At 32.6% G+C, this 18,908-nt stretch overlaps 1 protein-coding gene across 2 annotated transcripts; it reads left to right on the top strand.

The window, feature by feature from the left end:
* Positions 1-271: 271 nt before the first annotated feature.
* LOC105780410 (wax ester synthase/diacylglycerol acyltransferase 4) lies at positions 272-18,697 on the top strand. Of its 2 annotated transcripts, none has more exons than XM_052629304.1 (5): positions 272-590; positions 674-1,258; positions 1,990-2,343; positions 18,288-18,355; positions 18,453-18,697. In XM_052629304.1, exons 1-5 carry the CDS (start codon positions 360-362, stop codon positions 18,457-18,459), a joined length of 1,245 nt encoding a protein of 414 aa, XP_052485264.1. In that variant the 5' UTR covers positions 272-359; the 3' UTR covers positions 18,460-18,697. The 2 variants fall into 2 exon arrangements, with proteins under 2 accessions (XP_052485264.1, XP_012460179.1); XM_012604725.2 differs by having other exon boundaries at positions 278-590; positions 18,218-18,355.
* Positions 18,698-18,908: the final 211 nt, after the last annotated feature.

Raw genomic sequence — 18,908 nt, 5'->3', positions numbered from 1 at the left:
ATACTAAAAATCCATAAATATCATTTAAGAATTTACCCAAGACCTCATTACCAAATAATAATAATTTTAAGTTCGGTAGACGAGCTGATTAGCCTCTTTAGGTCAATGTTGTTGCATCAATAAATTTAGGCCTCCTACATGGATGAAGACATAGAATTGACAATTCATGATGAACACCTACCACAAGTAATAATAAAAGCTGAGAAGGAAATTATTGAACAACCCAACATTGTATACCTATCTCACATGCTTGAGTCTCATGATAATTGGGATCTACAATAAATGTACTACATAAATAGGGCAACCCAAACCCTAAGACCCTCATCAACTCAAGTTAGATATTAGAATTGAAAACCATAATGAACATTGGAAGTGAAGCTCAAAATAGAAACATGGTGAATGAGTTGAATGTAGATGAAGGTGAGTATTCAGAGCCAGTTAGTCCCACTGGTCAGTATTTCAACAGCTCAGAGCTGTCCATTTGTGTTCTTGCTGTTTTGGACTCCGATATCCCTATCGATGATTCCCCAGCCTTGGCTTTGCTTAAAGATGTCTTCCTTCCCATTAATCCTCGCTTCTCTTCCCTCATGGTATATATATGTCTTACACTTTATTTTCTCTTTCTCAATCATCTTTCAGTGGTGCTAACTATTAAAGTGATGCTGAGAAACAGGTTAAAGATGAAAATGGAGTAAAGCAGTGGAAGAAGGTTGAAGTAAAGCTAGAAGATCATGTAAACATTCCTAATTTCCCACCAGGATTATTACCAGAATCTTATGACAACCATCTAAGCAACTATCTATCCAAAATAGCAATGGAACAACTCCCACATAACAGGCCACTATGGAACATTCATATCATCAAGTACCCAACTAGCAATGCAGCTGGTAATCTAATATTCAAGCTCCATCACTCACTGGGTGACGGCTTTTCTCTCATGGGTGCTCTTCTTTCTTGTCTACAAAGAGCGGACAACCCTTCGGTTCCATTGACATTCCCTTCACTTACTTCAGCCCCCACAACCCCAAGTCTTTCTCTCAAGACCAACTGCATCTTCAAGAACATTCCTAATGTCTTATGGTCTGCTTTCAACACCGTATCAGATTTTGGGTGGAGCCTGTTGAAAAGCAGCTATGTTGAAGATGATATTAGTTTGATAAGATCCGGGGGCCCTGGTGTAGAGTTCAAGCCAATTGTAGTTTCAACAATGACATTTTCACTTGATCACATCAAACAAATCAAGACCAAGCTTGGAGTGGTATGCTATTTTTTGGTACTAAAATTTATGTCACTTGCACATTAAATAACCCATTAATTGTTTTCATTCAATCTGCCTTACAATTATGCATTTAATTGAAAAGACTTATATTTTAATAAATAATAGTAATATATTGTTAATGAATTAGATAACATCATTTTAATTCAAAAATTCAAATCAGGTAAAGTTTATATATAATTTTAATGATTTTTCACATAAATAATTAAATATAATTACTTTAATCTTTTTAGTGAAATGGTAGAGCATATAAAAGATCTAAACATTTAGCCTTATTAGATAAGTTGCAGTTAAGAATCTGCAATTCTGCACCTATTTTTCCTTCTTGGAGAAAACAATGTGCTGGTAGACAAGTTTGTTAATGTTACACCTCCGTATATCTTTCTCATTATATTTTCTTTAAGGATAGTCACCAACTCAAAATATAAACAATAAAATAAATATTAAAATTTTCTTAAATTTTTATTTTATTAAATAATTATTTTATTTAAAACGAATTTTAATCAAATGAAAAAAATTATATTTAAGTGCTGAATGGAGTATAATGGAATTATGAAATTTTGTTTGATAAATTCTAAAATGCATTAATGTCTTCGATATTTCAAAAAGAAAATATAGTATATGGTCATAATATTTTTACTATGCTCCATTATCAGTAAGGTTTTGTTTCATATTTTCCGTTTAGACTTACTTATTTTTCGGGTCATTAACAGACAATAAATGATGTAATTACGGGGATAATTTTCTTTGGGACTCGATTATACATGCAAGGAGGAAGCAATAAGTTGAATAATGAAAATTCAACAGCCCTTGTGTTGCTCAATACTAGGAACATTGGAGGGTACAAATCAGTGAAGGAGATGGTGAAACCCAATCCTGAGTCAGCGTGGGGAAACCAGTTCGGGTTCTTGCATGTTTCATTGCCTGAATTGACCACTGTTCAATCTTGCAAACCTCTTGATTTTGTTTGGAAAGCTCAGAAACTTATCCAGAGAAAGCGAAACTCCAGAGCTGTTTTTCTTACTGGTCAGCTGCTAGAGTGTTTGAGGAAGTTTACAGGGCCCGAGGTATGTTATTTCAACTTTATGATATATATAGATTTAGTATTTGATATACTGGCAGAGTAATTTTTTTTATTCCACAAACAGCCTTGAAAATATGACAAGCCTCTTTTTTAACCCTTGACCTATTATAGGACATTTGTTAACCCTTGACCCTATGGAATCTGATTTTATCTTACTGGATAACCCAAAATAATTTGTAGACACTTGGTTTTAACAAGAACAATTATCAACATTGTTATACTCAACTCCATTGCCACCTTAGATCACAACGGGCATCATTTGAAAGTTCCATCTATCAAATCCTAATGAAGCTCTCCATGGCTCTACAATTACCTTATTAGGATACCATTTCAGGGGAATTTGGTCTAGTCTAGCTCCTCCTCTTCTATAGAAGCAAAGACTCCTTTTTCTATACTAATATTTTGTCCAACTTTCAACTTAGCTCATTCAATCCCTATAAATACTATGAGTGGCTCTCCACACCACCACAGTGTGAATCTTTTACCACCTCTATCACTAAATATTGCATCAACAATTAGTGTTGTCTAGGGGAATTAGAAGAAAAAAAAAAGTTGTCTCTAGAAAATGAAAACATTCACAACATGCAAAACTTTGAAATCCCAAAAGAAAATGAAGAAACATAAAGAAAATCATAAAGTTAGCAAAAAAAATGAGCTATCTGAAAGAGTTAGTCAATAAAGGAGTTAGCCAAAAGGCTCACCAAATAGTTAACAAAAAAAAAATGGGCTAGCTAAAAAAGTTGGTTAAGAAAGGAGAAAGGAAAAAGGTTCATAAAAAGGAGTTAGCCAAAAGAGTTCGCCAAAAAGGAGATAATTAGAAAAGTACGAAAAAAGTAACTAGCAAAAAGAGTTAGCCAAAGAAAAAGACATAGCCAAAATAGTTAGCCAAAAAAGGAGCCAACCAAAAGAGTTCGACAAAAAAGAGGCTAGCTAGATGAATTAGCAAAAATGAAAGCTAGCCGAAAGAGTTAGCAAAAAATGGACTAGTTAGAAGAGTTAGCAAAAAAAAATTAGAGCTAGCTAGAAAAGGTAACCAAAAAGGGAAGGCTAGCCAAAAAAAAAAAAAAAAGAAGCAATTAGAAGAGCTAACGAAAAAAAGGAGTTAGCCTGATGAGTTGCTAAAAAGGAGTTAGCCAGAAGAGTTTGCCAAAAAAGGGTTAGCCAGAAGAGTTAGACTAAAAAAAAGGCTAGCTAGAAGAGTTTGCAAAAATGGGAGTTAGTAAGAATAGTTAGACAAAAAGGAGGTAACAAAAATAGTTGGTCAAAAAGAGAGCTAGATAGAAGAGTTTGCCAAAAAAGGGGGGCTAGGTAGAAGAGTATGCCAAAAAACAAGAGGGCATCTCGCCTACCAAGGGAGACCCCCTAGCACACCAGTGCCCACCACTACGGACACCCTTTGTAAAATAATGGTCTCACATTTTCCCAACCTCGCATCAATAGCCAAGTATTAGACCTCTAAATTATTATCTATTAATGCTTATCCACTATTAAATTTATTGCTTAAGGGAAAAGGTGGCTAGCATTTCTATTATATGCCAAAAATGTTATGCTCAATGAGATGATGAAGTTTTCAAAGCTAGTCGAGATTCACTTAAAGAAATGAAAGATTAATTGGAAACCATGCCAAAACATCTTATAAATAACAAGGAAATCAGGTATTATGATCTAAAGTACGTCGTTGGAAATCCCTACTCTTTAGGCTCACCTCTAAGGTATCTTATTTTGACTTTAGAGACATCAACGAATTAGTCCCACCTTACATTGCTTTTACATTATCTCAAGGGTAAAAACTACATCCTTCCTCGAATTCAAAGAGAGAGGCACACTCCCCCTCGATGTCTTAAACAAGGATGCGAAAGTAAAAAAAACTTGATGCTAAAGTGAAAGGTACAGTCCCCCATGACACCTTAGAAAAGGATGCAGAGATGAAAAAAAAATCTCAATGCAAAAGGGCGAGGTACAATCCCCTTAATTCCCTAGAGAAAAATACAATAAAAAAAATCTCAAAACTAATGAGTGAGGCACAGTTCCCCATTGTATATAAACTTATGCTCTCAAGACACAAGGTTAGGGTTCCCTCAAAATTTGTGTCTATAATGTATGACCAAATAATTCGCCTCTTTAAGCCCATTTCGCTAGAATTTGCCTTAAAGGCACCTTATTTTGCTTTACCATATCAAGCTCGGCTTTATAGGTTTTTTATTTCGCATCACTAAATCAAGCTCACCTTAACAGGCATCCCATCTCATTTCACCAAATCAAGCTTACCTCTATAGGTATCTTATTTCCGATTTGCCAAACCAGGCTCCTTATAGGTAATTTATTTTTCTTCGTCAAATCAAACTCACCTCTAAGGCATATTATTAACCTCTTTAAGTGCACTTCACTAAATTCACCTCTAAGACTACAACAATAGAATGTTTCTATTACCATAAACAAGAGACACTTCATAAAGAAGCATTATCTCGAGGAAGGTCATTTTATAACTTTCCTCTTGACTAGGTACTATAGTTATAACTATTTTTACTACCACCTTAAATCCCAATGGGATCAATTTGGAAGTCTCATTTTATCACATCCTAATAGACCTTTCATACCTTTACACTATCCTATATAGTAAGACATCATTCTAGAGGGACCCACGTCAAGTTTCTTCCTTTATATAAGCTCCCCTTATCACCAATAATGCTTTAGGGCTCTTTTCCTATACCAAAACTCTACCCAAATCTAAACTTAACTCCCGTATCACTAGTGGCTCTTGGGACCACCATGGTGTGAACTATCCCCAACCACCATAATTAAATCTTACATAAAAAAAATCTTTTTTTTTACAATTTTAACATTTATTTTGAATAAACCATTCTTGTTTAGAATATTTTTTTGTTATTTTAACATTTATTTTGAATAAACCATTCTTGTTTAGAATATTTTTTGTCCAAAAAAATAATTGTTCGAAAATAATAGTGTTAAGAACAACTATGTACATAATAGAGCTTTAGACTAGAACAATTGTCATCCAAAGTAGTTGCCATTTGAGAATAGCTCTTGCTAGGAACAAGTGTTGTTTAGAACAACTATTGGTTAGAATAGTTTTTTTTTCTTCAAAAGAAATTATGTCTGTGTAACACCTCTAACCCTTATTCGTCGCCGGAACAGGGTTACGAAGCATTACCAGACTTTTCAGAACAAATACGAACATTTCATATCATTTAATATACATATCAGAAACCAATCATAAATCGCTCATATTGTCCCTTATATGAGCCCTCGAGGCCCAAAATATGCATTAGAAGTAGATCGAGAATAATTTAGAAACTCAGAGAATTTTTCTCAAAATTTTTCTCACTAGCTCAAACCATGCCTCAATATGCTTATTTAATACCATCATTTAACCATTTCAAACACACATCAAGTATGATTAAACCATAGTTATATAAGTTGATTGGAAATATAAAAAAAAATGCAACTCATAACATTTACACAAACTAACTTTACTCAAAACCATTCCAACCTTATACATGCCATATAAACCTTAGTACACGTTGCAAAAGCTACCGGATTAAGTTGGATAGTGTGGCTTGATGTGTTGATCTGATCTCTCGACCTTACGTTAATCTACAATAACATTAAACAACACAAGTAAGCTTAATGAAGCTTAGTAAGTTCGATAAGTTAAACATAAATCTTACCAAACTTAATATAATAAATTAAATAGTAAATTAATAATGCACTCTCCCTGTCAAACACAGCATAAATCAATGAACACCCTTCTTTCAAATCAATATCAATACTAAACGATAAATCTTTCAATTTCAATCACATAAGTCATTTACCAAATCTTATCGGATCGGAGAACGGCTTATGAATATTAGTACATTGTTTTTAGAAGCCCGAAGGCTAAAAATAAGTATATAAGTGCTAAACAAAAACCCGTAAGGGTTGAACAAAAGCTCATAAGAGCTGAACGAAAACCCATAAGGGTTAAACACAAGCTCAAAAGAGCTGAACAGAAACCCATTAGAGTTGAACAGAAACTCATATAAGTTAAACAGAAGCTCGTGAAAGCTAAACGGAAAGTAAACACGAAAGTTTGCAACAAATGCTAAGCCTCGGTTTATTTGGGTAATTTTCTGTCAATTCTCCCTTTGCTAATCGCCACACAACGATTGTACACAATCCCACATTCCATTATCAGATATTCACTTCAAATTCATAATTTAACAAGATTCCATTTTTAACAATATACCAAATACATAATATCATACATAAATTCAATATAATTATTAAACTTTAATCATACGAACTTACCTGGGTTAAATTGTAAGATTTGTAAAAGTTCAGGGACTATTCTGCTAATTTCTCTTTTTCACGAGTATCTACGGCTACGGCCTCTTGATCTAAAATATAAATTATTCAGTCATTAGTATATATTTCAGTTCCAATTCACTTCACAATTAATACCCCTTAATTTTTGAAATTACACAACTACCCCAACTTTAACAACTTTTACAAGTTAGTCCCTTACTAATTAGTCTATCAAATGAGCTAATTTTTCTCAATTGATAATTTATCTAAATATTCTATACTATTATACAACTCTTGATATTTAGAATTTCAATACCAAACCCTAATATTTAACCTTTTCACAATTTGGTCCCAAAATCAATATCTATCAAAATCACTTTATAAAATCATCATACCAAAAAAAATAAAAGCCCTAGGTCCATTTTAATTCATTAAAAAATTCAGTATTCATCAAAGGAAACTTTCAAAATTACCAATAAAATAAAAAACCAATGAAATAGCTAGTTGGACCTAATTGTAAAAGTCTTAAAAACACAAGAATTACAAGAAAAAGGCAAGAGTTAAACTTACATAGAGCTAAAATAGAAAACAACTTCTTAAGGGTTATCCAATGGTGTTTTTAGGCTGAAGATTGATGAAGAATTGCCTAGAAACTATTAAATCCCATTTTTAGTTATTTTAATTTTATTTCATTTCCAATTTTACCCTTTAATCACCTGATTTCATTGTTTTTTTGCTTATGCCGCCTCAGCCTTCCCATGTGTGTCTAATTGCCTTTTTAGTCCTCCCTTATTTGCCATTTAGGCTATTTAATCACTATTTCTTTAATTAGCAAGTTTTACACCTTTTTCAATTTAGTCTATTTTAATTAATTAACTATCAAAACGTTAAAATTTTCTAACGAAACTTTAATACTACCTTAATGACACCCCATAAATATTTATAAAAATATTTAATACTCTGTTTATAACATCGAGATCTCGATATCTCATTTTCTAAACCACTTACCTAATAAATCCTTATTAAACACAAATTTCTAATTCAAAGATCTTCTTAAAACCATATTTGACTCGTAAATATTGAATAATAAAATATAAGAGCTCGCTTGTCGGATTTGGTGGTCTCGAACCACTATTTTTTACACCACTGATAATCGGGCTGTTACAACTCTCCCTCCTTTAAAAAATTTCGTCCTCAAAATTTGTTACCTGGGAATAGGTTCAGATATTGTGATCTGATTGATTCTTCTGTTTTCCAAGTAGCCTCCTCTATACCATGACGATGCCACAATACTTTTACTAACAGTACTCATTTATTTCACAATTCTTTAACCTCTCGAGCCAAAATTCTCACTGGTTCTTCCAAATACGTCATATCTGGCTGCAGCTCAATCTCACTATGAAGAATCACGTGTGAAGGATCAGATCTGTACCGCCTTAGCATCGATACGTGAAACACATTATGAATATTTTCATGTTCTGGAGGCAAAGCTAATCTATAAGGTACCAGGCCGATTCTTTCGATAATTTCATACGATTCGATAAATCTTGGACTCAATTTCCCTTTCCTACCGAACTGTAATATATTTTTCCACGGAGAGACCTTTAAGAATAGTCGATCAACAACAGAAAATTCTATATCTATTCTTTTCAAACCAGCATACGATTTCTGACGGTCTGAAATAGCTTTCAAACTATCCCGGATAATTTGAACTTTATCTTCAGTCTCTCGGATCAAGTCGACTCCAACTAGCTTGGATTCACTCAATTCAGACCAATACAATGGTGTCTTACATTTTCTCTCATAAAAAGTTTCAAACGGTGATATACATAAATTCAGCTAACGGTAAATACCTTTCCCAGCTACCTCCAAATTCAAGTATACAACATCTCAACATATCTTCCAGAATCTGAATCACTCGTTCGATTGCCCGTCGATTTGAGTATGAAACACTATGTTGAAATTTAGCTTTGTACCTAGAGCCTCTTGCAATTTACTCTAAAATCTCGATGTAAACCTCGGATCTCGATCTGAAATAATGGATGTTGGGACCCCATGTAACCTCACAATCTTTGCTATATACAATTCTGCTAACTTCTCAAGTGAAAAGTCTGTTCTGACTGGGATAAAATGTGACGACTTAGTCAATCTATCAACAATCACCCAAATCGAATCTTTCTTTCTCAGGGTCACAAGTAGACCATATACAAAATCCATCGAGATAGGCTCTCACTTCCATACAAAACCTATTGGTACCTGATGTTTTGCTTTCACTTGTTGACAAATCAAACACTTAGCTACAAACTCACAAATTTCCCATTTCATACCCGACCACCAATACATCCATTTCAAATCACAATACATTTTTGTACTACTCGGATGAATGGAGTACATGCTACTGTGAGCTTCAGAAAGAATATCATTGTTCAAATCCAGATTATTCAGAACACAAATTCTATTGCGATAACACAACATACCACTATCATCAACACTATACTCTGAACTTACATTGTTCTGAACTATCTGTCGCTTCAACACCAATTTCAGATCATCATCTTGCAATTCCCGAATCCATTGAAAAAATAAAGGTATTGTTCTCAACTCTGCTAATACAAAACCATCTTCATTAAGAGATAAATGAGTGTTCAACACTCGGAGTGCAAACAATTACGACTTTCGGCTAAATGCATCCGCAACTACATTAGCCTTTCCCGAATGGTAGTCAATAACCGGATCATAATTTTTCAATAACTCTAGCCACTATCTCTGTCTCAAATTCAACTCTTTTTGAGTCATTAGATACTTTAAACTTTTGTGATCTGTAAACACGTAACATTTCTCACCATATAAGAAATGTCTCCAAGTCTTCAAAGTAAATACGATTGTAGCCAACTCAAGATCATCTGTATGATAATTCTTCTCGTGTGGCTTTAATTGTCGAGAGGCATAGGCCACTACCTTTCCTGGCTGCACCAATACATAACCCAAACTATTCAGAGATGCATCACTATAAACAACATATGGTACACCAGATTCTGGCCGAGTCAAGACCGGAGCTTCTGTCAACATCTTTTTCAACTGATCAAAACTCTGCTGACACTTATCAGACCAAACAAATTGAACGTTTTTCTGTAACAATCAGGTCAACGGCGAACCAATCATCGAAAAGTTCTTGACGAAACGTCTGTAATAACCTGCTAGAGCCAGAAAACTTCGCACTTCTGAAACATTTTTCGGAGTCTTCCAATTTACCACTACAAATACTTTTCTCAGATTAACTCGAGTCCCTTCAGCTGATACAATGTGACCCAAAAATCCCACCTCATGAAGTCAAAATCAACCCTTCTTCAAACCAAATGCACATTTCTTCTTCGGGTGGTACAATTTCTCGGGCATATTTATTGAGGTATACAAATTGCCTCTCATACTCGGCTACCGATCTATTTCCTTGGCGCGAGTTAAGAAATTCCCTATTTTTCTTGTCTAAATACCTCTTGTCGACATATTTCTTTTTAAATTCGCTTTAGAAGAATTCCCATGAGATTTTTTCTTTTAGCACTACAACCACTATTGTTGACCACCAATTATAAGCTTCCTCTTTCACTAATGAAACAGCACATCTCAGATAATCATCGGGAGAACAAGCTATTTCTTCAAAAACTCTTATTGTATTATGAAGCCAATATTCAGCTTTGACTGGGTCATCATCTAACCTACCCCGAAATTCTTCAGCCCTACACTTTCTAAGTTTTTCTAGTGGAGTACGTTTACTAGATTCATTCATTGGAGGTGGTGGAGATGCAACCAGAGGCTCTACAGGTGGTACAGTAGGGGCAGGAGTTTGTTGAGCCAGATTTCACTATTGCATGAATCCACTAAACCATTTATTCATAAACCCAAAGAGCATATTTTTAAATTATTGTTCTTGAGCCGAAGGAATTGGGACATTACTACTCGTCCCATGTTCCGATGTGTAACACCTCTAACTCGAGATCGTCGTCGGATTGAGGTTACGAGGCATTACCGAACCAAAAGCTTAATTCTAATTTTAATTAATAAATGGTAAAACCAAAATAAAACTAATCATGCACTATTTATATATATATTTAGCTTAGCAAAATCAAATATAAAATTCAAGTAAACCAAATTTGCATGCTTAACAATCAAGTGGAATACATAGACTATCCATTCAAATATAGTAAAGGTGTACATTTTATTACATTTGAATAAAATTGATATTTCACTATATTTATTCAAATATATAATCTTACCATTTCCAAGAAACATTATATATATTCATTAAGATAATATAACACTCAATCAAATTTCATAGTCAACCACACTTTTTGAATTAAACATGAACCAAATAATCTATTTGTATATACAATATTTCCTATTACCTATTTAATAAATCTCAAAATCTTATTCAAATATTACATAAATTAATCAAATATAATTACAACTTGAATAACAAATTATGTCCTTATACTAATAAATATAATAACTAACATGAATTTAACCCTTAACTGAATATACATGGCTTATAATAAAATCATATGATCAAACTAATTTGTCCTATTTAAAACCAAATGCAAACCCAGGCATAGCAAATTTTCTTTACTAAATAATTGAATTGAAGTGGCCAAACTAATACCAATTCGTCTAGTGCATAATATGCCTAAATTAAATCTAACATCAATCTAACCAAATTGATCGTCCAATACCAAAGCATATAAAACATATAATTTACCTGTTTAAATACATATAATTGAACTATCTCTTTAAATGCATGTGCATAAATGCTCATGCTTAAACCATTTCAAAATATATATTTCATTATATTACCTTACAAAACTAAGCATTTCATTACAGTTATATATATATATATATATATATATATCTTAATCCATACCCATATTATTATATTCTATAAAATAAATATCAAATTATAACTATCAAGAATTACATTAATTAATCAAACATATACACCTATAATATCATTTAAAATCAATTCCCATGAATTAAACATACCATTTGCAATTTCATATCCAAACAAATCACACATAACATGCACATATATAATACCATCCATAAAATGCTTAATCATAATCAAAATATGCCTAAACCATAATTCACCCAAACCGAGCACAACAATCTAATTAAGCCATGTGCTCGGTTTGAATTAACCAAACTTCAAATCTAGTCTATACATGCCATAGTCCCAAAATAAATTTTAGCTTATAAGATACCCTAATTAGTCGATAGTGTGATAGGCTTTACTGACGAATCCCCGAGCTCGTAACGACTTCAAAATCTATAAAACAAAGGTAAACAAATACAAGCACACAGTAAGCTATTTAAAGCTTAGTAAGTCAAAAGCATATGTATATAAATATTTCTCACTATCATTAATACAACCAATTTACCAAGCTAACTAAACCAAATAAATATATTTATACATTTAGCATATGTAAGTTGAATATTTTACTACTAGAATACAAGTATATTCATCATATATATATATATATATAATATATATATATATATCTTACAATTATGATAATAGGCCAAAATCACTCATAATTTCAAACATATTTACACATTATAGACTTAGTAAATAATCTTGAATCATCAATTCAATATAAAACTTACCTTAATTTCTTAACATGGTAATAATACATACCTGAACTTTTAAATTTGTTTTCACATTCGTTCTTAAATTAACGTTGCCCGTTGAGCCGTTCGGAATTGAAAAGGATATGCAAATAGTCGGAAAGTCTGTAAAATGCCAATGTCCCGACGTGGTCTTACATGTATTTACAAATCGATGCCACTGTCCTAGACAGGGTCTTACACGTAAACACAAGTCGATGCTAACGTCCCAGACATGGTCTTACACGTAAACACAAGTCGATGCCAACGTCCCAGGCGTGGTCTTACACGAAATCACATATCAGAAATCCTATCTATTCCTAAGGCTCATACGGGGCTTCCGATTATTGAACCTAATCAAATCAAACTCAAAAATACATATTTCTAACTTAATCATATTCGACCATCATCAAATAAAATTCATAAAATTGCATTTATTATGTAACCTATGTATATAATCAAATTTAACAACATTTATATGCTTACAAACTTACCTCGGATATCTACGGACACAGTCGACTACTCAACTACTTTCGACTTCCCCCAATCTATATCCGTTTTCTTCGTTTATTGATCTAAACATATTAAAAATTAACTCTTTCATTCAATAAATCATTTAGTTTAATCCAAAAACACATAAATGGGCAAATTACCAATTTGCCCCTAACATTTCACACTTTTTGCAATTTAGTCCCTATTTCACAAAATACAAAATAAACAAACTTTCATTGCACAATAGCTTATCCGAATATTCACTAAGCTTATATAAGTCCATGCATGTCATTTATTTCACAATTTAGTCCCTCAATTTACACTTTTCTTAATTTAGTCCTTAATACACATTTTTATCAAAAATTACTAATTAAAACATGAAAATCTAACAACATATATTTATTTTCCCTCATATAATAACATAAACAACAATCTCTCTTCAAGGGCATATCATAAAATACACAACCAATTCAAAAATTCAAGCATGGGCTTTGTAGTACTCGAAGCAATGATCTCAAAAATGTAAAAATTATTAAAAACCGAACAAAATTCATACCTTAATCAAGCTTGCAAGTGTTGAATATGTTAAAGCTTTTAAACAATCTTCTTTCTTCTTAGTTTCGGCCAAAAAAAATGGAGAAACAATGCTTTAATTTTAATATATTAAACATATACTATAATTAATAATTGGTTTACTTTATTAACCTTTATATAAATATATACACATATATATAAGGCTATACTTTATATAAATTTATATAAATATATACACACATATATATAAGGCTATACTTGTACTTTGCCACCCACTAACTATATTTTGGCCTTATTACATCATAAATCCTCCATTTTATAAAGACAACAACAATTTGGTACCTTTAGATTTAACCCCTAAATTTTTCATTTTACGCGATTAAGCTATTTTCTTTAATCGGTCACTCAAACGACAAAATTAAAACAAGAAAATTTCACACAATTAAATTCACACATCATAAACACACAAAATAATATTAAAATATTTTTTGACTCGGATTTGTGGTCCCGAAACCACTATGTCTGATTAAGGTCGAAATCAAGCTGTTACAATATGTCTGTGCTCTACTATTAACTTCATCATTATCAGCATGTTCAGATCTTTCTGACCTCTTTACAATCTATAAGAAAACAAAGGTTAGATTGGATCATACATATCACACTATCACAGATTTATATGACATGTATTTTTAGGCATTTCACACGCTACGTTTAGTCCGAGGATCGGCTAAATCGTAACTCTTATACCACTAAATGTAACACCCCTAACCTTTATTCGTTGCCGGAACAGGGTTACAAAGTATTATCGAACTCTTTAGAACAAATACGAACATTTCATATCATTTAATATACATATCAGAAACCAATCATAAATCACTCATATTGTCCCTTGTATGAGCACTCGAGGCCCAAAATATGCATTAGAAGTAGATCGGGACTAATCCGGAAACTCAAAGATTTTTTCTCAAAATTTTAAAATTTTCCCTAAGTGCAGGGGACACACGTCCGTGTGGCCAGGCCATGTGGCTCACACGGTCGAGAGACACGTCTATGTCTTATCCCGTATGGGCATTCGATGTGAGGCACACGGCCGTGTCCCATCCCCGTGTCCATGCCCATGTAACTCTCTGACTTGGGTCACACGGCCAAGTCACATACCCATGAGCTAGGCCGTGTGTTTTAAAATTAAGGTGCACGGGTCATATAGCCAAGCCACACGCCCTTGTGCTAGGCCGCGTGCAAAAACCTTGGCATTCTGTTTCTCAAATTTTAAGATACAGAGGACACACAGCTAGACCACATGCCCATGTGCTAAGCTGTGTGTGACACATGGCTGAGACACACGCCCGTGTCTCTGCCCGTGTGGACGAAAATAGACCATTTTATGGCCACTTTTCTCACCTAATCTTTGTGTCAACCTAAGCACAACCATTTGCACATTCATAAATCACGACAAGACCTTCAATTCAAGCTAAAACCAAGTTTTATACATAACATATCATCACATATATTCAAATATCCAATCTTACCAAATTAACCATAGACACATATATGCATATTTTACTAAATTCACTAGCTCAAACCATGCCCCAATATGCCTATTGAATACCATCATTTAACCATTTCAAACACACATTAAGTATGATTAAACGATACTTATATAAGTTGATTGAAAATATAAACAAAATGTAACTCATAACATTTACACAAACCAACTTTACTCAAAACCATTCCAACCCTATACATGCCATATAAACCTTAGTACACGTTGCAGACGCTACGTAATTAAGCTGGATAGTATGGCTTGATGTGTTGATCCGATCTCCCGACCTTACGTTAATATACAAGAACATTAAACAACACAAGTAAGCTTAATGAAGCTTAGTAAGTTCGATTGGTTAAACATAAATCTTACCGAACTTAATATAATAAATTAAATAGTAAATTAATCATGCACTCTCCCTGTCAAACACAACATAAATCGATGAACACCCTTCTTTCAAATCAATATCAATAATAAACGATAAATCTTTCAATTTCAATCACATAAGTCATTTACCAAATCTTATCGAATTAGAGATCTGCTTACGGATATGAGTACATCGTTTTCAGAAGCCCGATGGCTAAACAGAAGCACATAAGTGCGAAATAGAAACCCGTAAGGGTTGAACGAAAGCTCATAAGAGCTGAACGGAAACCCATAAAGGTTAAACAGAAACTCAAAAGAGATGAACAGAAACCCATTAAGGTTGAATGGAAACTCATATGAGTTAAACAGAAGCTTGTGAGAGCTAAACAGAAAGTAAACACGAAAGTTCACAAAAAATGTTAAACCTTGATTTACTTGGGTAATTTTTTGTCAATTCTTCCTTTGTTGATCGCTACACAATGATTGTACTCAATCCCGCGTTCCATTTAAGTCGGATATTCACTTCAAATTCATAATTTAACAATAGTCAATTTTTCAACAATATACTAAATACATAATATCATACATCAATTCAATATATTATTAAAATTTAATCATACAAACTTACCTGGGTTAAATTGTAAGATTTGTAGAAGTTCAGGGACTATTCTGCTGATTTCCTTTTTTCACGAGTATGTACGGCCTCTTGATCTCAAATATAAATTATTCAGTCATTAGTATATATTTCAGTTCCAATTCACTTCACAATTAATACCCCTTAATTTTTGAAATTACACAATTACCCTAAGTTTTACAACTTTTACAATTTAGTCCCTTACTAATTAGTCTATCAAATGAACTAAATTTTCTCAATTGATAATTTATCTAAATATTCTAGAATATTATACAGCTCTTGCTATTCGAATTTCAATACCAAACCCTAATATTTAACCTTTTCATAATTTGGTCCCAAAGTCAATATCTATCAAAATCACTTTATAAAATCATCATACAAAATATATTAAAGCTCTAAGTCCATGTTAATTCATCAAAAAATTTAGTATTCATCAATGGTAACTTTCAAAATTACCAATAAAATAAAAACTAATGAAATAGCTAGTTGGACCTAATTGTAAAAGTCTTAAAAACACAAGAATTACAAGAAAAAGGCAAGAATTAAACTTACATGGAGCTAAAATAGAAAACAACTTCTTAAGGGTTATCTAATGGTGTTTTTAGGCTGAAGATTGATGAAGAATTGCCTAGAAACTATTAAATCCCATTTTTAGCTATTTTAATTTTATTTCATTTCCAATTTTACCCCTTAATCACCTAATTTCATTGTTTTTTTCTGCTTCTGCCGCCTCAGCCTTCCCATGTGTGTCTAATTGCCTTTTTAGTCCTCCATTACCATTTAGGCTATTTAATCACTATTTCTTTAATTAGCAAGTTTTCCACCTTTTTCAATTTAGTATATTTTAATTAATTAACTATCAAAACGTTAAAATTTCCTAACAAAACTTTACTACTACCTTAATGACACTCCATAAATATTTATTAAAATATTTATGACTCGGTTTATAAAATTGAGTTCTCGATACCTTGTTTTCTAAACCACTTAACCTAATAAATTCTTATTAAACACAAATTACTAATCCAAAGATCTTCCTAAAACCACATTTGACTCGTAAATACTGAATAATAAAATTTATGAGCTCACTCGTCGGATTTGGTGGTCTCGAACCACTGTTTTTAACACCATTGAAAATCGGGCTGTTATAGTCCAAAACAACCATGATTCATGATAGCTCCTATTTAGAAAAATTGTTCTTCAAGAATATTCATCATTCAAGACAACTCATATTTAGGGCAACTATTGTTAATAACAACTATGTTGAGAATAATTGACGTTGAGACCAGTCATATTTAGAACAACTATTGTCCAGAATAATCTATCAAGAACAAGTCATGTTCAAAATAGATCAGGATAACTCTTATTAAAATAACTTTTTGTTCAAGAACAACTCATGTTGGGATTGATTTTGTTCAAAACAACACTACTTATAACAGCTCTTCTTCAAGAACAACTCTTATTTGAAACAACCTTTGGTTGGAACAACCTACGTTTAGAACAACACTATTATAGAAACATGTTCAAAGAACAACTTATCAAAGAAAAAATGATTAAGAAAAACACATTTTTCCAAGGATGCTTTCTAGAAGATGTATATTCACAAGGTATCATTTCACCAAAATAGAAGAAGTTGAGATAACTTTGTAATATAGCAAGATTCTTGGGTTAACTTTACTCTTCAAATGTTCTCAAAAGCTTAGCTTGGTGGATCAAAGATGGAAGTAGTTAATAAGCCCCCTTTTAACTTTTCCTTATAGTATTGAGTGTTTTTCCCTTTCTTTTATAAACATTGCAAACTTTTGTTCACTATTCACCATTATCAACAATATAAATTATTGTTTATATATTGTTATCTTTGTAATCTAAAGTCTCTCAATTTACTCCAATTCAATATCTAATTTTGTAACTTTTATTATCTACATCTATAAATAAGAGTTCCCATAACTCATTTTTTTTAGGAAATTTTGGAACTTTTGGCTTTGGGGCAACTTACTCTCAAACTCTTTCTATAATTCTTTTTAACTTAATTCTCTCCTTATCTTGGTTCTCCATCTTATTAAGCTTTGAATCAACATTCTAACCATCACTACAGATTGCTCCAATCTCTTTCTAACGTCTCTCAACACATTTCATTTCACTTGTTTGGAACATTTCCTCTCCTTACCAATACACCTCTACCTCATCCGAACTTGAAATTTTTAAAATTTATCCAAAATTTCTAATATTTGAATTAATAGTTATAATTTAAACCCAACCAATACGTCAAATGTACTGTTATGGTTCCAAATTAAAAGAAAGGGTAAAGTCAGTAATATTTTATATATATAACAGACGACAGCCAAATACATCCATAGCACATTAAAGAACTCAAGCATGACAATCTCGAATGTGATTGGACCAGTGGAACGAATGGCATTGGCTAATCATCCAATTAAAAGCTTGTACTTTATGGTGGTCGGCGTACCTCAGGTTTGTTTACAGATTTTGCTAAAACTTTTTATTTATATATCAATCATATATATATATATATAAGATGGATTTAATGGATGACTTTGCACATTTCCAGAGTCTAACCATAACAATGGTTAGTTACATGGGAAAGCTGAGGATTGCCGTAGGAACCGAGAAAGGCTACATTGATCCGCCCAAGTTCAAGTCGTCTATCGAGAATGCCTTTGAGATGATACTCAAAGCTGCCCATGAAACTGTTTAAACTTCTCTTTTCTATTGTTTACAGTGCATCATGAATATGGATGTATGATCCTCATTGGCCCCGAAGTTTAATATTATTTTATTTTAGATTTTTCCTCACTTCATTGCTAGCATTTAACTAGTACATAATAATTTCACAATTTGGTCTTGATGGACGAAAATGAATTCACAAGAACAATAGAGCACCATGCAAAGCAACTCCAATGTCAAATATACAGAAATGGGTAAGAAAAGGGGTCTATCGTTTCTGTTAAAAAACATAAATTCCAATGTGAACATTTATTATATATATGTTGGAATGATTTTCAAA

Source organism: Gossypium raimondii, chromosome 4 (genome assembly GCF_025698545.1).
Source record: "Gossypium raimondii isolate GPD5lz chromosome 4, ASM2569854v1, whole genome shotgun sequence".
NCBI lineage: Eukaryota > Viridiplantae > Streptophyta > Magnoliopsida > Malvales > Malvaceae > Gossypium > Gossypium raimondii.
This window is presented reverse-complemented; position numbering and strand designations above follow the sequence as displayed.

What these genes read in the sequence shown, in the direction of transcription:
- LOC105780410 (XM_012604725.2), top strand. Translation starts at nt 360, where the DNA reads ATGAACATTGGAAGTGAAGCTCAAAATAGAAACATGGTGAATGAGTTG. An exon ending in CTCGCTTCTCTTCCCTCATG is followed by an intron (nt 591 to 673) that starts GTATATATATGT and finishes GCTGAGAAACAG; the next exon opens with GTTAAAGATGAAAATGGAGT. An exon ending in GGAAGTTTACAGGGCCCGAG is followed by an intron (nt 2,344 to 18,217) that starts GTATGTTATTTC and finishes TATATATAACAG; the next exon opens with ACGACAGCCAAATACATCCA.